The sequence below is a fragment of the Rattus norvegicus genome, chromosome 14 (assembly GCF_036323735.1).
Source record: "Rattus norvegicus strain BN/NHsdMcwi chromosome 14, GRCr8, whole genome shotgun sequence".
Taxonomy (NCBI): domain Eukaryota; kingdom Metazoa; phylum Chordata; class Mammalia; order Rodentia; family Muridae; genus Rattus; species Rattus norvegicus.
In genome coordinates, this window is record NC_086032.1 from 79,941,066 (window position 1) to 79,960,392 (window position 19,327).

The 19,327-nt window shown below is 52.5% G+C and overlaps 1 protein-coding gene across 12 annotated transcripts in view; it reads right to left on the reverse strand.

Annotated features, from left to right (window-relative positions):
* The window catches only part of Rgs12 (regulator of G-protein signaling 12), a 108,077-nt gene that overhangs the window by 505 nt on the left and 88,245 nt on the right, over positions 1 to 19,327 (reverse strand). For 9 of the 12 annotated variants that reach the window (XM_039092337.2, XM_006251351.5, XM_006251352.5 and 6 more), the window contains 12 exons: positions 18,868 to 18,960; positions 18,105 to 18,248; positions 16,202 to 16,381; positions 15,795 to 15,948; positions 14,648 to 14,724; positions 13,012 to 13,206; positions 12,683 to 12,756; positions 12,091 to 12,217; positions 11,367 to 11,463; positions 9,843 to 9,922; positions 9,319 to 9,472; positions 7,468 to 8,049 (listed from right to left, as the gene is read on the reverse strand). In XM_039092337.2, the coding sequence (XP_038948265.1) occupies positions 7,468 to 8,049; positions 9,319 to 9,472; positions 9,843 to 9,922; positions 11,367 to 11,463; positions 12,091 to 12,217; positions 12,683 to 12,756; positions 13,012 to 13,206; positions 14,648 to 14,724; positions 15,795 to 15,948; positions 16,202 to 16,381; positions 18,105 to 18,248; positions 18,868 to 18,960 (1,957 nt within the window). Of the gene's footprint in view, positions 1 to 11; positions 645 to 6,409; positions 8,050 to 9,318; positions 9,473 to 9,842; positions 9,923 to 11,366; positions 11,464 to 12,090; positions 12,218 to 12,682; positions 12,757 to 13,011; positions 13,207 to 14,647; positions 14,725 to 15,794; positions 15,949 to 16,201; positions 16,382 to 18,104; positions 18,249 to 18,867; positions 18,961 to 19,327 lie in introns of those variants that run through there. The other 3 variants (XM_039092338.2, NM_019339.2, XM_039092339.2) reach the window with 3 other exon arrangements.

Consider the following 19,327-nt stretch of genomic DNA (forward strand, 5'->3'; position numbering starts at 1 on the left):
TGTCATGGGGAGAAGAGAAGCTGTCATCTGCTTGGCTCAGCCCTGGGTTTCCAAAACCCGCCCGACCATCCCCGCACAGACACTCCAAATCCACCCCAGATAAGGTCATCTCTGACCACAGGCTATGGGCCTGGGTAGGAGGGCTGGGAAGGTCAGAGGCACTCACCATCCATACCTTCAGGCCAGTCATCATGCCTAGTTGGAGCCTCCAGACTCTCCTAACTGGCCAGCCACCTCATGTCGAGTGACCCCGATAGCAGGCAGTGCCAGTCTCAGCTGGGAGGCTCACCAAGCTCAGGCCTTCATGACATGGTAAGTAATGGACGCTGGGTCTGAGGATCGGAGAGCCCTGGGCTTCCCTGGACACTGTAGGAAAGTCAGGACTGACTTCCCTGTATACGTGTATCCTAAGCTTCATCTGTCAGACTGCTTGGGGGTCTCACCCAATAGGGGGCATCTCATGAGATGTTGGTTCTGTCAGCCTCCTCTGCCCACCTACCGCACGGACACTACTGGTCCATGTTGTTCCCTCTGTGTTGGGCATCTTCCCCCATCCCTGTGTGGCAAAGCCTTCATCTTCCTGGATGACAGCTAGACTCCTCTCTGGCAAACTTCCGATGAAGATTCTGGATTCCAGGCTAGGACTGTAAGCATGGAGGGATGGGTTCATCCAAGGTGGAGTTGGTATGGCCAGGAGGGCTCAGGAGAACCCAAAGGGGTAGATGCACCCTGGGGTACAGTAGGCTTCCCAGAGAGCAGGAACGGGCAGCCGTCTGAGAACTTCCCACTGAGACTCCCCTCACAGGCTCTTCCTTGCTCCAAGGGAAGCCCGAAAGTAAAGAGCCAAGTCACCTGCTTAGATCTCCAGTGTCCTGATCATCCACCTTCACCTCCAGATGATGAATATCCCCCATTTCTTCTGGATGCTGTCTACCCCCTTTAAGCCTTGGAGACTCTAGGATCCTCCCACAGCAGGCCTCCCAGACCAGTTTCCCTAGCCCCTCTCCTTTCTTTCCCCAGTGTTAGGGTCATCTTCAGCCACACGAACTCCTCTGGGTCTGTGTGCCCCTTGACTCCATGTCACCAAAACCTATTGCTACCTGTTCCTCCTCACCAGCTCTCCCTTAAGGAGGCCCTTCTGTGCTCTCCTCACCATCTGTGCTCTCTGGTCTACCATCTCCTCCATTGACCCAGATACCCAAAATTGCCTTGGAAGTTTCTAGATCTCAACGTGGGTTTAGACATCTTCACTCCAGGATTGCCTTGATAGGTGTGGCTGATTGTGCCTTGGCCTTGCAAGAGACCTATCCACTCACTTCGGGTGTGTGTGTGGGTTTCCCTATAGACCAGTGATAGTGTGTGAGTTGCTCCATTTGGGACAGGTCTCTGTTTCCTGCATGGTACTATCCTGAGTACCTAGCCAGGGGCAGTGTCAGTAGGGTTAAGATTCTGGGGGAGCCCTTGAGCACCCCACTTTCCTTCTGCAGATTGAAATCAAGGATATGTGTTCTGCAGAGATAAATCCCCACCTCCTTCTGCTTCTGGGAGCCACGGGCAGAGTGAAATCTGTGAAAGCCCACAGTGGACAGACTGGAGTGACAGTCTCATTCCAACATTCCATTTCAAACGCCCAGAACAGGGAGTATATCCTACATACTACCCCCAGACTCTGCTTTCTAGCTATAACAGAGAGAGCTTGCCACTAAAGGTGAAGATTTTGCTCCCTATGTAGCCAAGTCCTCTAACAGATACAAGGATTAGGGGTCTGTGGTAGCCCAGCTTCTCTGTGGACCCCAAGACCCCCTTTACTCTTTGTATCCTACCTTACCCTTGGCCAAAGCTTCCAGAAGTGGCTTCCACGAGACCTCATGTGGCAAGTTCAGGCTTGAACACAGAGGTACAAGGTCTCTGCTGAGTGTCCCCAACTTGTCACTTGACAAGTCCAGGGCACATGAAGAGGCTCATCCACCTCAGCCACTGTCAGTAACAGGGCACCCAGTGTGGTTAAGACTGGAACTCTTTCCCAGTCTGTTCTGTGGTCAATCAACAAACATTCAGCTAGGGACTGCTGGGATCCAGTCTGACCATGACCTATCCTGCTTGTCATCAGACCTCCATGGCTCCAAATGCCACGGCAGCAAAATGACTATGTGTTAAGAGACAGGGATCAGTCCCAACACTGAACACCATTGGGGCATTTATGCAGAATGCCATCAGGTCTTCAAAGAACCAGTGACTCACATAGGTACAGGAGACCTGCAGTCCCCTACAGCCCTGGATGCACACTGAGGAAGATGCTCCAATCTCTACTAACCCTGTATGCCCAGAAGGGGGCAGGACAGATTTTCTGGGGATCAAGGAAATGCACTTCACAAGGAGGGGCAGCCTTATACTTCCTGCCTGTCCAGCCTAGACTTGCTCTGAGAATGTGGCAGGTCCCAGCCAGTGACTCAGACTGCAACCATTCAGGATCAGCCTACCCTTCAGGGCTCCACAGAACTCCCTAGACTGGGAGCAATGCATGACCCCACTGGTTTTCAGGAGCCACCGGGCAAGGCCGGTCTGGGTCAGCAAAGCCCATACCACACCTCCGGACGTTCCCTCAGGCTCTCATTGCTCTCAAGCACCCAGGCAAGGCAATGTCAGCATCTCATTTCCTGCCCTCTGGGCCACTTCTTCACACTGGCCCTTGGTTAACCTGTTCTTTTGGGCCACTCATCCCCCTGACAGGGTCTTTGCCAGAGCTCCAGAGACTGGGAACTACCTAGGCTCCCCTCTGGGAGCCTGAAACTTTCTAGTCAACACTGGTGGCCTTTGTCATTCCTAAGCCTCTTCACCAAGGACATCCTCTGCCCCAGCTGCTGCTGCCTGCTCTGAGCATGCCTACCTCCAAGCCCATCCTTAAGGGTCCATGGCACACAGCTAAGTGAGGTTGATGTAAGCCCACTCTCAGGGTCCAGCCCTAGTTACCTATCCCTCTTCCCTTTCTATCTCCACAGTGTGGGGACTGCCCTGAGCTATGTCCATATGCTCTCAGGACTGTGTGCACCATCTGGTCCCAATGCCTCCTACCAAGGTCCCCAGATGCTCCTAGAAAGGAGGAGACACAAGACTCAGGCACTGGTGAACCATGAACACAGGAAAACCTAGAGGGAGAGAGCAAAGAGGACTGGGGCCAGGGCCCCATCCTGGCCGTTCCACGGATTCCTTCCTACAGGGGCCTGCTAATCCCTGCTCCTCATGAGAGGGACTTGGCCTTGCTTCTGGCTCATGACCTATGGTCATCACATGCCTTCACAAAGACCCCAGCTCAGGGTCTAGCTGGGCTAGATTACAGTGCCTTCCTCTAAAAACACTTCCTGGGCTTTGGGCTCATGCTCACCTTTTGGCTGGGGTGGGGGGCACTGGTACAAGGCAGGGAACAGGAAGTGGGGAGTCCAGAGGATGGCACTTAGCAAGGCTGGCTAGGGAGGGCCTGTGCTGGATGGGATGGGATGGGGCAGATCAGGATAAGGAGGGAGAAGTCAGCACAGCTGGAAGGCGAGGCCACTGGGGCTCAGGCCTGGAGTCTGGAGTAGTACAACAGGTACAAGACCTTGGGGCAGCAACAGAGACCTGAGGTATTCTTGAGACCAGCCACTGGACAAGGCCAGGTACCAGATGTGCTATGGAATGGCCCTGACAGGGCTTCCCTGGTAACTTAGCAAACTTGAGTGTCAGGTCCAGGAGTAATGTGTTCTGGGCTGTGTCTATGCCTCATGAGGGCTGGGCTTCCAGGGGACAAGTTCGTTGAGGACATGAGAGGTGCTCTGGGGAGCTTGGGGACAGAATTGGATGGAACTTGCCTAGGAAGAAATGCCTCCTGCCAACAGCCTTGGATAGAACTTGAGTCCGGCAAGGTTGTGCACCCTCACTCCAAGCTCAGGAAGTGTGACACCATGCAGGGCTGGGGAAGCAAGCCCCAGGCCGGGGTGAGCAGATAAGCCTGACACACACTGGCTCTGACCACAGGACAGCAGTCACGATATCTTTACCTCCAGGGCGATGAACTGTCACAAGACTCTGTCCCAAGCCTCAGCCACCTCTGGATGGGTAAGCAGGAAGGTGAAGATCTGCAGGGGGAACTGAGCTGGTGGCCTCTAGACAGCCACCATGACACAAGACCCTGGATGGCTGTGGAGGCCCCTTCCATAAGGGCTCATGGCTCAGCCCTGAAGCTGGTATTCCTTGAGAGCCCCCTTCAGGAACCAGGCCTTCCAGGGCTGGGACAATTTACTGATCTGTCAGCCTGGCATCCAGTGGCTGTGCTGTCAACTGGCCAGAGGGTGAGGATGAGGCAAGGCAGAGGAAGGAACCGTAGAGCAGGTGGGTCAGTGACACCAAATCTAGCCATGGTGAAGAGAAGGGCAGCCGAAGACCCTGTCCCTGGAGAGAACCAGACCACCCCTCCTAGGCTCCACACTACGGCTGGCTATGTGCTGAGTTGGGGGTGGGGCTCTTGCCGTGGTCAGAGCTGGAGACGGCTCTGTGGCTTACACCTCAGACCCCATCACCACAAGCTCACTTCTGCAAAGCTTCTTTCCTCTTTGAAACAAAGTGTCTTCAGGGCAGAAGTCCACACCCTCTCAGGATGTGGAGAGATGCACAGCACAGGCCCAAGTGCTGACCCATACTGCCACTCCATCCAGAGGCCCTCTTCAAGCCCCTAGCAAGTCGGCAGGCCAGCAAATAGACAATACCAGAACAGTGGGCAGGAACGAGTGTCAAAACAGCTCACACAACTGTGAGCGACAATCCCCAAACTTGTCTGCAGGAACTTCCTGCTTGGCCTCCAGGTCCCTACACCCCTTGTAATGCCTTTGTAGAATAAAAAAGAGTGTCCCGCCAAGAGGGCTGAGAAGGAAGTTCTCCCAGGCTGGGGACACTCATCTGCTTTTCCCTATCATGAAGGAACTTGGATATTTTGGTTCCTATATCAAGACACAAATATACACGAGATAATTTCATAGAGGCACTTATATACACACGAACACACACATCAATGTGTCTAGAATGTCAGTAACCACACTTCAATGCCTTTCCCACTGAATCGTGGGGCTGAGGTGGCCAACATAACCCTAAAAACTCTCTCACAGAATTAGTGAGAGTAGCTGGGAGGATGTGGGGCCTTCGAACCCTGACAGCTGTAAGTGGCAGTCAGTTGGCCCCACCCTTGCTTAGAGACCCAGAAAGGACCCTAATATGGGCGTATGAGGGTGCTCCTTATTCAATGAGGCACTTGCCCACACAGAGAAGCCCTGCGATGGCTGGCACAGGGACACAAACTGGGGTGTTTGGAAAGCAAGCTAACAGTGGAGCCATGCTGGGACTACAGCCTCTAGAAAATGGGAAAAGTTATTAGCACCTAAGCCCTCTAGTGAGGCTAGGGATGGGCTGGTGAGAGCCACAACCAATGTACTATAGACAAAGCCTTCCACCCCATCCCCCATGTGCCCTCACGCCCAGTCCCTCTCCTACTGTCATTTCTTGTAGGACAAGCTCACCCTATATCCCTATCTCCTTGGGCACCAGAGACTCACTTTCTAGTACCACCCCGCTCTCCCACTAACACATCCAGGACATGCCAGCCAAGCCACATGGCCAGGCACCATACTAGGTGCTACTGTCCATGTGCCCAGTGGGTAAGTGACATAGCCTGGGTTTCTGCAGCAGTGACTAACACTGCAGATATGGCATCAATATCTGAGCTGCCAGACAGTGAGAGAGAAAGAGACTCCACAGCCCTCCGTGAGAGGGGAGCGGGGCTTGAGGAACCAACCTCAGGACCTCTGGTCTACTCGCCTCTCCTGCGGCAGAAGTGCCCAGGCAAGGGTAGAAGGAGGCAGCTGTGCAGACCACAGGCCTGCGGTGAGGAAGATCCTGCCAGAGGCAGAGTTGGCAGGGACAATTCTAGTCCCACTTTAAACTTGCTCCCTTGGTGCTCTTGTCACAAAGCTGTGTGTAGCAGGCATGTGAGAGGACTTTGTAAAGTGGATGGTCTCTTGAAATTTAGGGTATCTGGGACTGGAGAGGTGGCCCAGTGGGTAAGCTGCTGCTCTGTCAGAGGACTTGGGTTTGGTCCCAGCATCCCTATGGCAGCTCCCAGCCATTTCTAACTCCAGTTCCAGGGGATTTGACACCCTCCTCTGTGCTCTGGGAGCCCCAGACACATATGTAGAACACATACAAATATGTAGACAAAACACACATACACAGATTCCAATCAATCAGTCTTTAAAAGGCTGTTTAAGATAAATCTACTTAATTTCTTCAAAATGGTTAAGATGTAGAAAGAAATACATCTGTACTTTGATCCTAAAGAGAAGAACCCACCCTCAAATGAAGAAGAAAGGAGTTTCAGCCAGTCCAGTGATGAGCTCTAGAGTTTATTTCTCTTGGAAGAACAGAGTCAGAACACAGATAGAACTGTAAACAGGCAGCTACAAAGGAGCAGAAAGGAGGGTGTGGCCTGACAGAGGTGCCCAAGCATGCACGCAGGGCCGCTTCATGGTGCCTGTGCCTCCTCATCGAGTGTATCCCCACGGGTGGGGCTGTGAAGTCCAGCCCATGGTGTGTGAGAGTACATGAAACATGCATGAGGCCCGACACCGCCAGGCCCAGGAAGCAGGACCCAGAGCACCCACATTGCCTGCTGCATATCACAGCCAAGGCCTAGACAGGAACAACAGGCAGCATGCACTGAAAGGCTCATCACTGTCACTGTGAGGACACTGAGCACGCGGGAGCCCTGTCACCCGTGTGGGATAGGGAGTGTCTTAGGTGGGACGAGAGTAGCATCCCTACCACTCGCTCACACTGCTCGCATCCACACACACTGGACTTCATGCTTCCACTAAGAGAAATGCCTGGACACTGTTGAGGCCAGTCGGTGAACACTGCCTAGTGCAAGTGCAAGGCTTGCCTATGGAGGGCAGTCAGCAAGTCCTGGCTGGAGAGAGAGGCTGACCCTGACAGCCTGATCCTTGTCAGCATGGGACCCTTGCTGATTTGCTCAAAACAAATACTATTTTCTCTTTCCATCTTGAGTCTAAAACACTAAAGTGGCAGCAAGCAGGTTTTAAAGGTGAGATCCACACTCAGAGACCCAAGCCTTCACAAGGAGTCACTGGATGTGGGTCACCATTCCCATGGCACCTTCACAGGACCAGCTCAACGTGGTCTGTCTATCTGAGCCTCAGTGACCCTCTCCCTGGGACACTGAGCCTTGGCTGCCACCTGCTTTCCTTTCAGAAAAGGCAAAGGAGGCCCCATAAATATGAGAGAAGGAGGCTGTCTCTCAGGACATGTCAAAGCACAGAAGTAAAGCAGGGCTGCCTGCTCAGTGTTCCCTTTATTAACATGAGGTGGAGCAGGCCATGGGCAGTCAGCAGGACAGATCAAGGGTGTAGAGTCAGAACCTGGAGGTACCTGGTCTTGTAGGTCCTGGTGTGTCTTGGGGAAGGGGTGGTGGTGGTAGCAGCGTGCTGTTGGGGCTGCTGATGTCCCCCTCCCCCATCAGGGTCAGGTCAGCCACCTGCTCCTCCTCCACAGTCTGGATGCCCCCAGCCTCCAGTTCTGGTGATAGCCTCCTCCAGGCCTGTGTAGTGCCCTCTTGAACTGTGGAGATGCAGGAGGGCTTTGTAGGCTTCTCTCCAGGTTGGGCGGTCCCAGGAGGCCCAGGGGTGCTGTGGGCGGAGCCAGGGCTGTGGGCAGAGCCGGGGCTGTGGGCGGAGCCAGGGCTGTAGGCTGAGCAGGGGCTCTGGGCTGAGGCAGGGCTGGTAGCTGGGCTGTCGCTGTAGCTCTCCTCTGTCTGAACTGCTCCCTCCTGGCCATGGCTTGTAACCGCTCTCTTGCTAAAGCCCTTGACTGGGGGTGGGCTGGACAGGGCAAGTTCTGAGGAACCAGGAGGTAAGCGAAGAAACTCAGGCAGTACCAGGTCTTCCTTTCTTAGCAGCCCACGCTGGTCATCGGCTCTGTTGCTCTGAGCTTTGGAAATGAGCTCAAAAAACTCTATTGAAAGAAAACCCACAATGACCATATTTGAGAGACTCACAGATGCAAGCATGCCTCCACTGATCGCTTGCCCTTACCAGGGGCTTCTGCTGCCTTGAGCTGCCACCCGCAGCCAGCAGGGGTATGAGGTCCACTGCACCACTTTACCCACTGAGCTGAGGCCAATGTCTGGCTGCCAGTCCCCCTGAAGATCACTCAGGCCTGGGCCTGACAACACCCCTCTACTTAGTAGGTGACACGCTGGCTAGAACTCAGTATGATGCTGCTAGAACTCTGGCATGTATTTTGCTCATATGCAGAGCTCTATGAACCCGGGCACAGATGAGGCTGAGGTGTAAGTGATGGCTGAGGTGGGGATGACAGAGCTAGGGCCCAGCTGCACTGCAGAGACTCTGATGCACGGCTAGCTGTGGAAGGCTGAGGCGAAGTCTTAGCTGGGAGCATCAGAGGGGCCTGAGAGCCACACAGCTCCCACGTTCACTGCCTTGGGGCTAAGGGGAAGGAGGCAGGGAGTGCCCGCCTGACCTACCTTCAGCACCCCAGCCTGTGGGCTAGAATGGGCACTGTGGGCCCAGCAGCTGCCTGGCTCCCTCATGCTGGCTGCAGAGCCTTTTCCTGCCACCAGGTTCTGTTTAATGTGACTTGGGTTCACCATTCATACTTCAGGGATCTGAAATTGCTCAACTACCCTAATGGCTGCCTGTGATCCATATGGAGTCCAGCACCCTCAACATTAGTGGTTCTCAGAAATGCACACTTCTCACAATGGACAGTTTACATCTGCTTAGTGTTCAGAAAGCCCAAGGGAGACCTTAGATGGCTCTGCTCTGAAAAGGTTCCAGGGTAAGGGAAACATTCCACCCTTACAGCCTCCAAGTCCCAAGGACTTCCTACAGAAATAAATCCTGGACCAGGGCAGATCAGGCCTTCCTCCAGCCTCCATGGTCAACATAGCTCAGTAAATCCACAGCCTTCTCGGGCCTAGGACTTCGCCCTCCTCCCTCACACCTGGCTCCTGCCCCCACCCAAGCTGGGCCCCAGCTCATGTCAGGATCTGGGGTTTGTGAGAAGGGAATTGGCTAAAAGCACAGCCAGGACTGCTGGTGGCCGGTGGGCCCCGTGGCTTTCAGCTCACTATGGGGGTTTAGTGAAGTTATGCCGACAGTGTTGGTGCAACAAGGACCAGGTTATGACAGGGCAGAGCAGGTTTAAGGACGGTTCTTTGCATTTACTGGAAAACATGGAAGTTTTAAAAAGTACACATACCCTCTGCTTCGTCCAAATTAATTTTCTGATATTTTTTTTTCCCAATCTTTGCAATAGATTCTTCTCTCTTTGAAAGCCGGGGATCCCTAGCACTTTTTCCATTTTCTCCTCTTATTTTAATAGAGTTAGACTTGCCTAGTGTTCTCTCCTCTCCCTGCATCAGAAGGAAAGTCAAGTTCTACTGCATGTCAGCACACGTAACATATCACTCATCAGAATGGGGAAGGCCCTGGGGGCCCAGACAGCAACAGTGAGTCTAGATGCACTTCGAAAATCAATCCCGATAATAAATTAACATAACAACATTTATGGCTCACCCACCCACCCAGGACAAAGAAAGCCAAAGGCTGGCAGCTCATAGTAAGGTGGGGACTGAACCCTAAAGGGACAGCAGGAGAAATACCCACAATCCTGAGTAGACTCTCAGTCAGCCAAATGGGCGACAACAGGCACAAGGATCCCCAAGAGGTGGACACCATGGGAAAGGGGCAGTGACAGCATGGGGCAGGCATAAAGGGAATTACCATAGCCGAGTGGTTTCTGGGGCTGGAGTTCACAGCTGAGCTTTGTTTGACAGGAGCACCTTTCTGTTTCTCTGTGGACACTAAACACACGAGACAAGCTTATGACCAGAAGTTCACAGTGCCCTCTGAACAATAAACACAATTTGGCGTGTTCTGTGAGAGCAAAGGCCCTCTCTCTTCTCCCTTATCTAACATGCACACACAGGCCAGAGCCTAAGTTTCCTGTTGTCCACCTGATGCAGCTGGAGAGGGCAGAAGGGATATGAAGAGATCTATACATTTTCCGGGACACCGGGAAGCCAGGATTGAAAAACTCATGCCACATACCATGTGCTACATGTATTCCTTTGGAATCTGACATTACGTCCTGCCTTTGTCCCCGTCAGTGTGTAGCTGGCTCCTATGGCAATGAGCCTGAAGACCACTGTCTGGCTCACTAGGATTCCAGCTCACAGCACCCTGTAGGTCTGCAGCTTCCCTGCAAGCTCGCTTGCACACAGAGTCTACTTGCCAGCCCTGGAGGAAGCTGCTGAGAACCCACCCGGCAGAGCTGGCGCCTGCCCTGTGGAAGCTGTGCAGATAGTGCTCAGCCTGCTCAGTCCTAGGGCCAAGGTGCAGCATTTTCTAGAGTGAAGGGTGACCAAGGAAGGGAAAGGCTTTTCTGTAAGGAGGTGAAAACAGATAGGGACTGGAGTAGCTGTGCCCGGGCCACAGACCCATACCTGCTAAGTTACAGGAGGGTGGAGGGAGACCTGTGTGTGCTCCATCCTCGGCCACAGGGGTTCCACTCACATAAACCCTCAGGGGTCATTTGGGCAGAAGCCCTGGAGAAACCTACAGTTACCTGGAGCAACTTTCTATAAAGAACCTCCACCCAGATCACACCTCCTCAGCGCTTCTAGAAAGTCCTCTCCTGACCTGGTCAAGTACTATGGGGTCATAGGGGTCATAGGACAGAAGTGCCTCTCTCACAGGCTTCCTGTGCTAGTGCCCTGCATAACAGGGGCCACTGAGGCTTTGGAGGTAAGGGGGCCTCCATGTGGAGGTATGAGAGAGAAGCTTTGGCTAGGACTGACGCAGGTCAGGAGGTTGAGGTACTGGATGACACAGAGATGTGTGGTCCACTCAGCCCCACATATGACTTCAGAGTGGCCTGATGCTGAGCCCAGCGCCTACTAGTTCCTGCTGGACAGGATCATGCCCACTACTGTCTTCACTTCCTATCTCATCTGGAGAGGCGAATCTCAGACAGGGCACTGGATTAAAGACAGGAGACCCAGAACAGGTCCCTGCTTTGTATCAACATGAGCTTCTAATGAAAAGAGCACCTTCTAGTACTTTCTGCCACATAAACATCCCTCTCTCTACAGCCAGGGGAGACAGAGCTGAGCAAATATGGGGTAAACTGCCATGTGAGGCCCCACCAAGCTGCCAGCTCCATCCGTCCATGGTGTGGTTATAAGACAACTACTGGGCAACTGAGTGGCAGGCTGGGGTGCTGGCAGCTGGGGGCTGCAACCTTACCTTTCCCTCTAGAAGGATCCCTCTCCTCTAGGATGACCCGCTGTCCATCCAGACTTGATATAGGGGCACCAAGGTCCAGGGGCTCCTTCTCCCCACTCTAGAGGCAGAGATGATGCACTCAATCATTTACCCAGATTGGAACTTTCTGGAATAGTTGCTTTTAATCCAGCCACTGACAGTAGTAATAACCCAGGCTTAATGGAAACTCAATCCAGCTGGCCCCAGGGTCAGGTCACCCAGCGTGGCTGACCTGTGGGAATATGGAACCCTTAGAAGCTGGTGAAGCAGGTCTTTCAAAGGTCACTCAAAGGAGAGGCAGAACATCCAAGGGCAAACTGGGACTCCTGAGCCCCAGAGAAAAGGTCAGTATGCATGTGTCAACACTCAATAACTTCTTCATCTGGCTTCTGCTCATAGTCTCCATGATGGCCAGCCTAAAACCACCGTGTTGATCCCTGAACTGCTCTGAGGGGAACTCTAAAGGTGGGGTGCAGGAAGCAATCTTAGCTCTAGGATGTGAGTGGCCTGGTGCTCGAGAGTGCTCCGACGATCTGCCCTCTCTTAGGCAGTCTGCTCCTCCATTCAAGGAGGAGGGGGAGGGAGCATACACCCTGGATGCCAGGCCGGGTTGGTCTCTGTAGGCAGATTTCTCTAAACTGGAGCCCACAAGGGGAAGTGGTATCAAGTTGCGCAGGAAGCTAGGACAACTCCAAATGACACTCACCAGCCTCACCAGCAGGCTACCCAGATCCAGGCCGTACTTGGCCACCACGGGCCGCAACACTTCCGTGACTGGCTTGGTGGGCTTGGCCTTGAGTCCCACTGACCGGTTAATTGGAACGAGATCCAGCCTGGAGGTAGGGCAGGGAGATATTCACAAAAGATCCAGTTCTGGCTCCACCACATCTCTAGAATCTCCTTAACAGAACAGGATTTGGCAGCTTGGGGACCCCAGTGACGCAGCCCCACCTTGGAAGGAGCAGTCTCCCGCATGTGGAAGGGTCTATGATACCCTACTGAGATCTACAACTGGGTCCAGGGCTGCCATGATGAAGGACTAAGCAGTCAGGCGTCTGCCTGAAGTCCTCTAGGTAGAGACTCCCGCCTCTTTCCCCACCATGATGTTGGGGCTCACAGCCCACATGTGGTGCCTGCCCCGTTGTCAAGAGTCTGGTGGGGCATTGACATTTTTTTATGGCCTGACATGGGACAAGTACATGCTCATTGGGTAAAAAGAGATTAGCAGGAACTAGAAGTCCTGAGGCTCAAACTGGAGGTTTTGGAAGTCTCCAGAAACCTGTATGCTGTTTTCTTACCGAAACAAAGTACGCTTTTCCAACCGTAGGTCCCTGGTGGCCAGGATGCTGCTGTCCTGATGCAGCACCAGAGGCTGAGGAACAAAGACACCAGAGTTAACGTGGGAGCATGTGGGCTTGACATGTAACAGCACACAGCTGCAAGAACAAAAGAGCAGTTCAAAATTAGCCCGCACCCTCTAGACACTGGGGTGTGCTGCCATGCACCCCCAACCCCTGGGAGCTCCACTTGCAGCTGCTCTGCTTCAGGGGCAGGAGATGGTCGTGGTGGTGTCAGGGGTGGAGCACCAACAAGGATGGGGGAAGCAGACAGAGCTGCGACACAGTACCTTGTCTCCGCCCACCAGGAAGAGGTCCACAGCAGCCCCATTGATGCCATGCCGTTCACACAATCCAGACAGGATCTCTTTGATGGAAAACCCGGACTTGACAGCAACCACACAGGATGTCCCGTCTGGGAGGTGGACACAGCAGTGTTTGGCAGCCTTATCTCTCTCGAGTGCTGAGGTCCTACAGGCCTCTGACTGTAGGATAGGAAGACATGTGTCAGTGTCTGGAGGTCAGGGAGTCTCCTGAGGAAGATTCAGATAGCCTAGTCTCATGTGCCCAATAATCTGCCTGTCCCCCATGCCGTTCCACATACACAGAAATTCAGAAGCCACCACAGGGCATCCCCTGACCCCAGAGCTGATGGTGTGGTAGGATGTGAGGCAAGGGCGAGGGAAGGTAATGGCCTCTCTCAACTGTGGTAACTATATGGCTCACAAATGAAGCATGGCTGCTGTCCTGCCAGACGAGATTACCCAGCATACCACTGTGCTGAGTCCACCTCACCTCTGCAGTCTGAGGTTGTGACGATGAGCTGCCTAAGGTCTGCAAGCCGTCCTGACCCTCAGGGCACAGACCTGTGAGACCTGCCTTACAGCCATCTCAGAACTGTTACTGCTTCTCCTGCTGTCTGAAAAGTCTCTTTACTTCAGAAACCTGGCTGGGAGGTGGGGACTGGATGCAGAAATGGCCAAGACTCCTCCTGAATCACTGTGGCTCCTCCCATGGAGTGACTGTAGAAGTGGCAGAGCCAGTTCTCGTCCTAGCTTCCCGGTCACATGGGGAGGAACCTAGGCTGGCCACTGGATGGCGACAAAAACATGGTCCTGCTGGCCCCAGTGCCATAGACCCATAGTTATCTGTGAGCTGTGAGGCACCGGAGGCCCAAATAAGGCCCGCCCAGGCACAGGAGCACCACCCTGCAGACACACAAGGACAGACACTTCATGTTTTCCAACACTAAGCTGGGGTACTGGGCAGCAATGAGCAACTGACCCATGGTGGCCTTGACAGGATATCTGGAGTAATGAAAGGAGAAATAATCACCTATGCTAATGTTAATTGTTGATGGATACTTTCAAATGTCACAGTACTGACAACCAACGTTTCCTAAAATTCTTATCAGGCAATGGTTGACAGTGTAGCAAGTCTTAAATTCTACCCAGTTCCCCTCACAGCAGATTAGCAAGGAGCAGGGCAAGCAGGCTGCCCTGAAGAGACCTGCAGGGCTACGGCTAGCTCTGCAGTGGAGGGGCCAGCTCCTAGGAGCCCAAAGCAGACACAAACACTGGAATGTTAAAGTCAACAGGAGGTCTGAGCCATCGTTAGAAGACAAAAGCCCCACTTCAAAGCATACTGTGTTCTCTTAGTGGGAGTTCAAAAATATGAACCACACAAAACAAAGGGACTTAAGAAATAATCTCCAAGCTAATTATACTCCTTATGTGCGCAGTACCCTCCCCATCTACTAAACCGTTTCCCTCACTGCCCTAGGGTCCTGGACTGGGAACCCAGGGATGGTATCCAATCCCGGCACTGTTTATGAAACACACGCTGGGTTCTCAATGAGCCAGGCTTCATTTACCAGTTGGTAGGTGTGGCCTGTGACCCCTGGAATGAAGGGAGGTGGCCACTCACCAGGTCTAGGCTCCCCGCAGAAGAGACAGAGCCTTGGGACTCCCGACGGCAGAGTCCTCCATTGGCATGAAGGGCATCTTGAAAGAAGGGAATGACTGGGGTGAGTCAGAAGCCACGGCCTCACATGCCTTCACTCGTAGAACCCCTACCTCACCCCTCAGATGGAAAGACATAATACAGGAAGGACAGAGAGACAGCAAAACATGAGAGGCCCTTCCATGCACCACCCGTTCCACTGGGGTTTAGTCAAACAACTCCCTCACAGCAGAGGTCAAGGTCGGGGCCACCAAGGAGGTCACTGTGGGGGCCCTGTAGGACTTGAGGCATTGCCAGGCACTAGAGAGCTGGGGACAGTGCTGTGCAGCCCAGGCCCGTGTCCCCGGTGGACTTGTCTTCATTTGAGCCATGATTTGGGTCTGAAGAAGACTCTTCCTGTGACCAGCTGGCTGCTCATTTTACCTGTGATCCGTTGCCCGTCTTCTTCCTCCTCACAAATCCCATGAGAGCCAAAAGTCCATCTCACTAAGGTTTTCTAACCATGATCTAGGCTGGCCTACATATCACGTAAGGACCAAACACTGTTTTATCCCAAGTCAGACTGACACTCAGACTCCTGGATCCGGTGACCTACTCTGAACAAGTAGCTTCTCGAGCATCTATAGACCCTGGATCAGACAAGAGTGTCTGAAGCCCTCTACAGATGACTCTGCAAGTCTTCCAGGTATGAGAGGTCTGCACAGGACACACTCCCCATCCCCAGTGCCCACCCACCAATGCAGTGGCTGATACACATTCATTGGCACAGGTATCAAACCATGCCTGGCCACAGGAATAGCACATTTGTGTTTGTTTCTATTGGCTTGATTCTGGTTTCCAAGCTTTCTGCTGAAGCACCTGTTACTTTCCTAGCAGGAAGAAAAGGAGCCCAGTCAGCCAGACACCCTGCTTTAAGGAGTTTCCAGAAGGTTTTGGAGTAGACCTACTTCATAGGCTGACTCATCCCCAACTCTGCTGCATTCCCAGGATTGGTGACATTTCCTCATCCCTCCAGATAGCTGCGCTGCATCTCTGCCTGCCTACCACGGTCTCTCACATCACCATGGCAGTCCAGCTCCCTCCCACAACAGCATGGTCTGCATCCACATACCATGGGCATGATCACCATGGTCCTTCTTCTTCTGGGATCGCCCCGTGCTCCTGCTCCTTGACCAAGAGAAAAAGGCCCCTTTGCGCTTTTTCTCACTATCCTCTTCCCCAACATCTTCATTCAGGGATCGTCCTGATTTTGATTTTCCACTTAACTGTCACCAAAAAGAAACACCAGTTAAGACACTCAAGGAGCCCCACACAGAGCTCTATGAGTAAGGATTCTGAGGAATAATGTAGATCCTTCAGTGGGTCAAGGGCACAGTCCCCTCTTTCACCACTGAGGTAGCCAGGGTTAGGGGGCCAGGAAAGGGTGTGGGAGTATCTATCCTACATGCCCGACCTCAGCTGGTGAAGGAATGGGTGCACACAGCCTTCCTCCCACCCCCACAAGGGCTGGCCCAGCACCTTTTTCGGTGTGGATACATTGGAGTGGTCAGAGCTGATGCTGTGCTTGGAAGCTGGGCTGCTGGGGACCTGCTGGGAGTCCGGGAGGGTACGCCCCTCCACCTCTGCCAGGACGCATTCTTGGTACAGCTGGGATTTCAGAAATCGAGTATAGCTGTCAAACTTCATCAGGTTGAAAATCTGTGGAGCAGATGCCATGCAGTATAGTTACAGAAGGAATGGTAACTCCTTAGGCCCTAGGTGGTACAGGAGATCTGTACCCATGAGCGAGTGGCATTTTGGAAGGATGTCATTCCTGCTAACCATCCCTTGGGCCCCAGAGCGCTCTGATGTTAGTTAACTCTCCAGGGATCCTTCTGGTCACACTCAGCAGCCTCCCTCTCCTTTGCCACTCTGGGGAGCAAAGTCATAGGGGTTATGCACAGCCTGAAAGGCAGGCAGGCAGACTGTGGCTGCACCCTTAGCAGGTCTTCATTTCCTAAGGACTTGGAAGGCAGCTGTCTCAAGGGTGAGGCCTGGAAGGATCTGCTTAGTTTTCAGCCAATTCCTGCAACCTAGTGGCACAGCAGCTGGCAGGGCTGGGGAGTGTATTCTGGATGGGTCAGATCACATGCTCTTCCAGAATTAAGACACAGACATGGAAACAGGGTTCCATGTGCATCCTGTGGTCCAGCATTCAGGAGTAGGTGAGCTTCACATCGGTGGTAGTGAAGCTCCACAGTGAGACCCTGTCTTAAACACCAATTACTCCTACTGCTAAGCACACAAGCGTACAAGTATATATAGTTCTGGATGTGTGACAGTGATGTGTGCTCATAGAAAGCTTTCTCTGGCCTGGGACAATGCAGTACCATCTGCTCTCAGATGCTGGAAGGGAGGCTGAACTTGCTCAGGGTCAGCCCTGCAATCATGAAAGACCATTGACCTTCTAGTATGTGCTGGGTGGCCAAGCAGTATCTGTCATGTTCTGCAGATCAAGTGTGTCCAATGCACTTAAAAAACCTTTCTCTTGTTTATTCTTATTTATTCATTCATTTACTTATTTAGTGTGTGTGTGTGAGTGTGTGTGTGTATGTGTGTGTGTGCGTGTATATGTGTGTATGTGTGTGAGTGTATGTATGTGTATGTGTGTGTGAGTGTGTGTATGTTTGTGTGTATGTGTGTGTGAGTGTGTGTATGTGTGTGTGTATGTGTGTATGTGTGTGTGAGTGTGTGTATATGTGTATGTGTGTGTATGTGTGTGTGTATGTGTGTGAGTGTGTATGTGTGTATGTATATATGTGTGTGTTTGTGTATATGTGAGTGTGTGTATGTGTATGTGTGTATGTGTGTATATGTATGTGTGTGCATGTGTGTGCATGCGTGTATGTATGTGTGTGTGCATGTGTGTGTATTGTGTGTATGTGTATATGTGAGTGTGTGTGAGTATGTGTATGTGTGTGTATGTATGTGTGTGCATGTGTGTATATGTGTGTTGTGTATGTGTGTGTATGTGTGTGAGTGTGTGTGTGTGTGTTACACACCTGCCATAGTCCATGTATAGAGGTCAGAGTACAACTTACAGAAGTTGATTCTCTCCTTCCACTATGTGAGTCCCAGTGATCAAATTCAGGTTGCCAGGTTTGGCAGCAAGAGCCTTTACTTGCTGGGCCATCTCACCAGCCCCAGTGACTTTTGAAAAGTAATATTGCCCCTTATTGGTTGACATGGTGCTATCTGTGGCATAGGCTCTTTGTTCCTCAGCTCTGCGGAATCCTTTTGAGACTAGAGACTAGACTGGTTCGTCACCATGCCCACATTACCAGCAGCCCCCTCCCCAGGAGAACGTGTGGTGCCCTGAGTGAGTCTGCACCCCAAGCCCTGGCTGGAAGTCCCACGGAAGGAAGACTGTCTGCAACGTCACCTGGAGCTGCTGTTCCTTGAACATGTCGGGGTGGGGTGCATTGAGAATATCGTCTGCCAGCTGGGCCTGGCTGTCAATGTTGACAGGAGTGGTGGCTTTGCTGCACAGGAATTTACTGAAAATCTCCCGGGCCCTGTAAGAGAGCTGACAGGTAGAAAAGTCTGAGCAGATCTTTGGACACACAATTCCTGAGGCTGACTCCGCTTCGGGGCTGGAGAGCTGAGTCATGGCCCTGTCCATAGTCTGGCTTATGCAGGTAAATATGGAAGAATGAGGCCGGAAGAGACTCTTGACCCGGCTCCCCCAAGTGTGCACCACAGGGAGGGCAGGAGCGCGCAGTGCTCTGAGCACAAGAGCAGGTCGAGGCCCCTGTGAGGACAGCTGTCGCACTGAGGGAAATGCCATAGACATGCCCAGGGTAGTCCTGGGATGGCTGGAGAGGAACTGTCAAGCCACAGCTAGAGGGTGCAGTTTGCCAGTGCTTCTTTCTCCAAGTCCCTCAAACACTGTTCCTTCCTCCCCATCCCAAAATCAAGTGCCACCTCTGCCAGGCTCTGTGGCAAGACATTTATGCAGGCTATGTTTAGGCAGAATTAAATGTCACACACTTAAGTTTTCATTCCGAAGCAGAAATGTCACTTTTTTTTGAAAAGACATGTAAGAAACATCCCATCAACTACTCAAGCAGCACTTGATGTAACCGTATGCCCATGTGCCACCTGACCCTCACACAGCCCCACCCCTGCTCTGAAGAGCAATTTACCTCTTTTTTGTCATGTGCAGGGACATGACTGAAACATTCACAGGCCTGCCAGAATAAAATGTTCTCTTCACTGAATTCCTTCCGTAGAAAATCCTGAGGGAACACAGGGAGGAGAGCAGTTGTCATTCCACAATCCCTGCATGCAGCTGAGCCCCTCGTCCTTTCCCTGGCCCCCTTTGTCCCCCCTTGTCTACAACATGGCAGAGTAGGTGCTTCTTGAGAGGCCTGGAGAGCAGAGAGGCTGTGCAGCACATTTGAGCGGGCCATCTGCCTCACAGCTCTGTTCTCAAGCGCTGGTCATCTTGGTTTTTTTTTTTTTTTTAAAGAAACACATTTTTAGTTTCTAGTTAGCATATAAAATGACATCATACCACGTTGGCACTGTTATCATGGGCTGCTCATAACCATCCCATCACTCTCTGTGGCCCCACCCCCACTCCTGTATCCTTAAGAGCTGTAT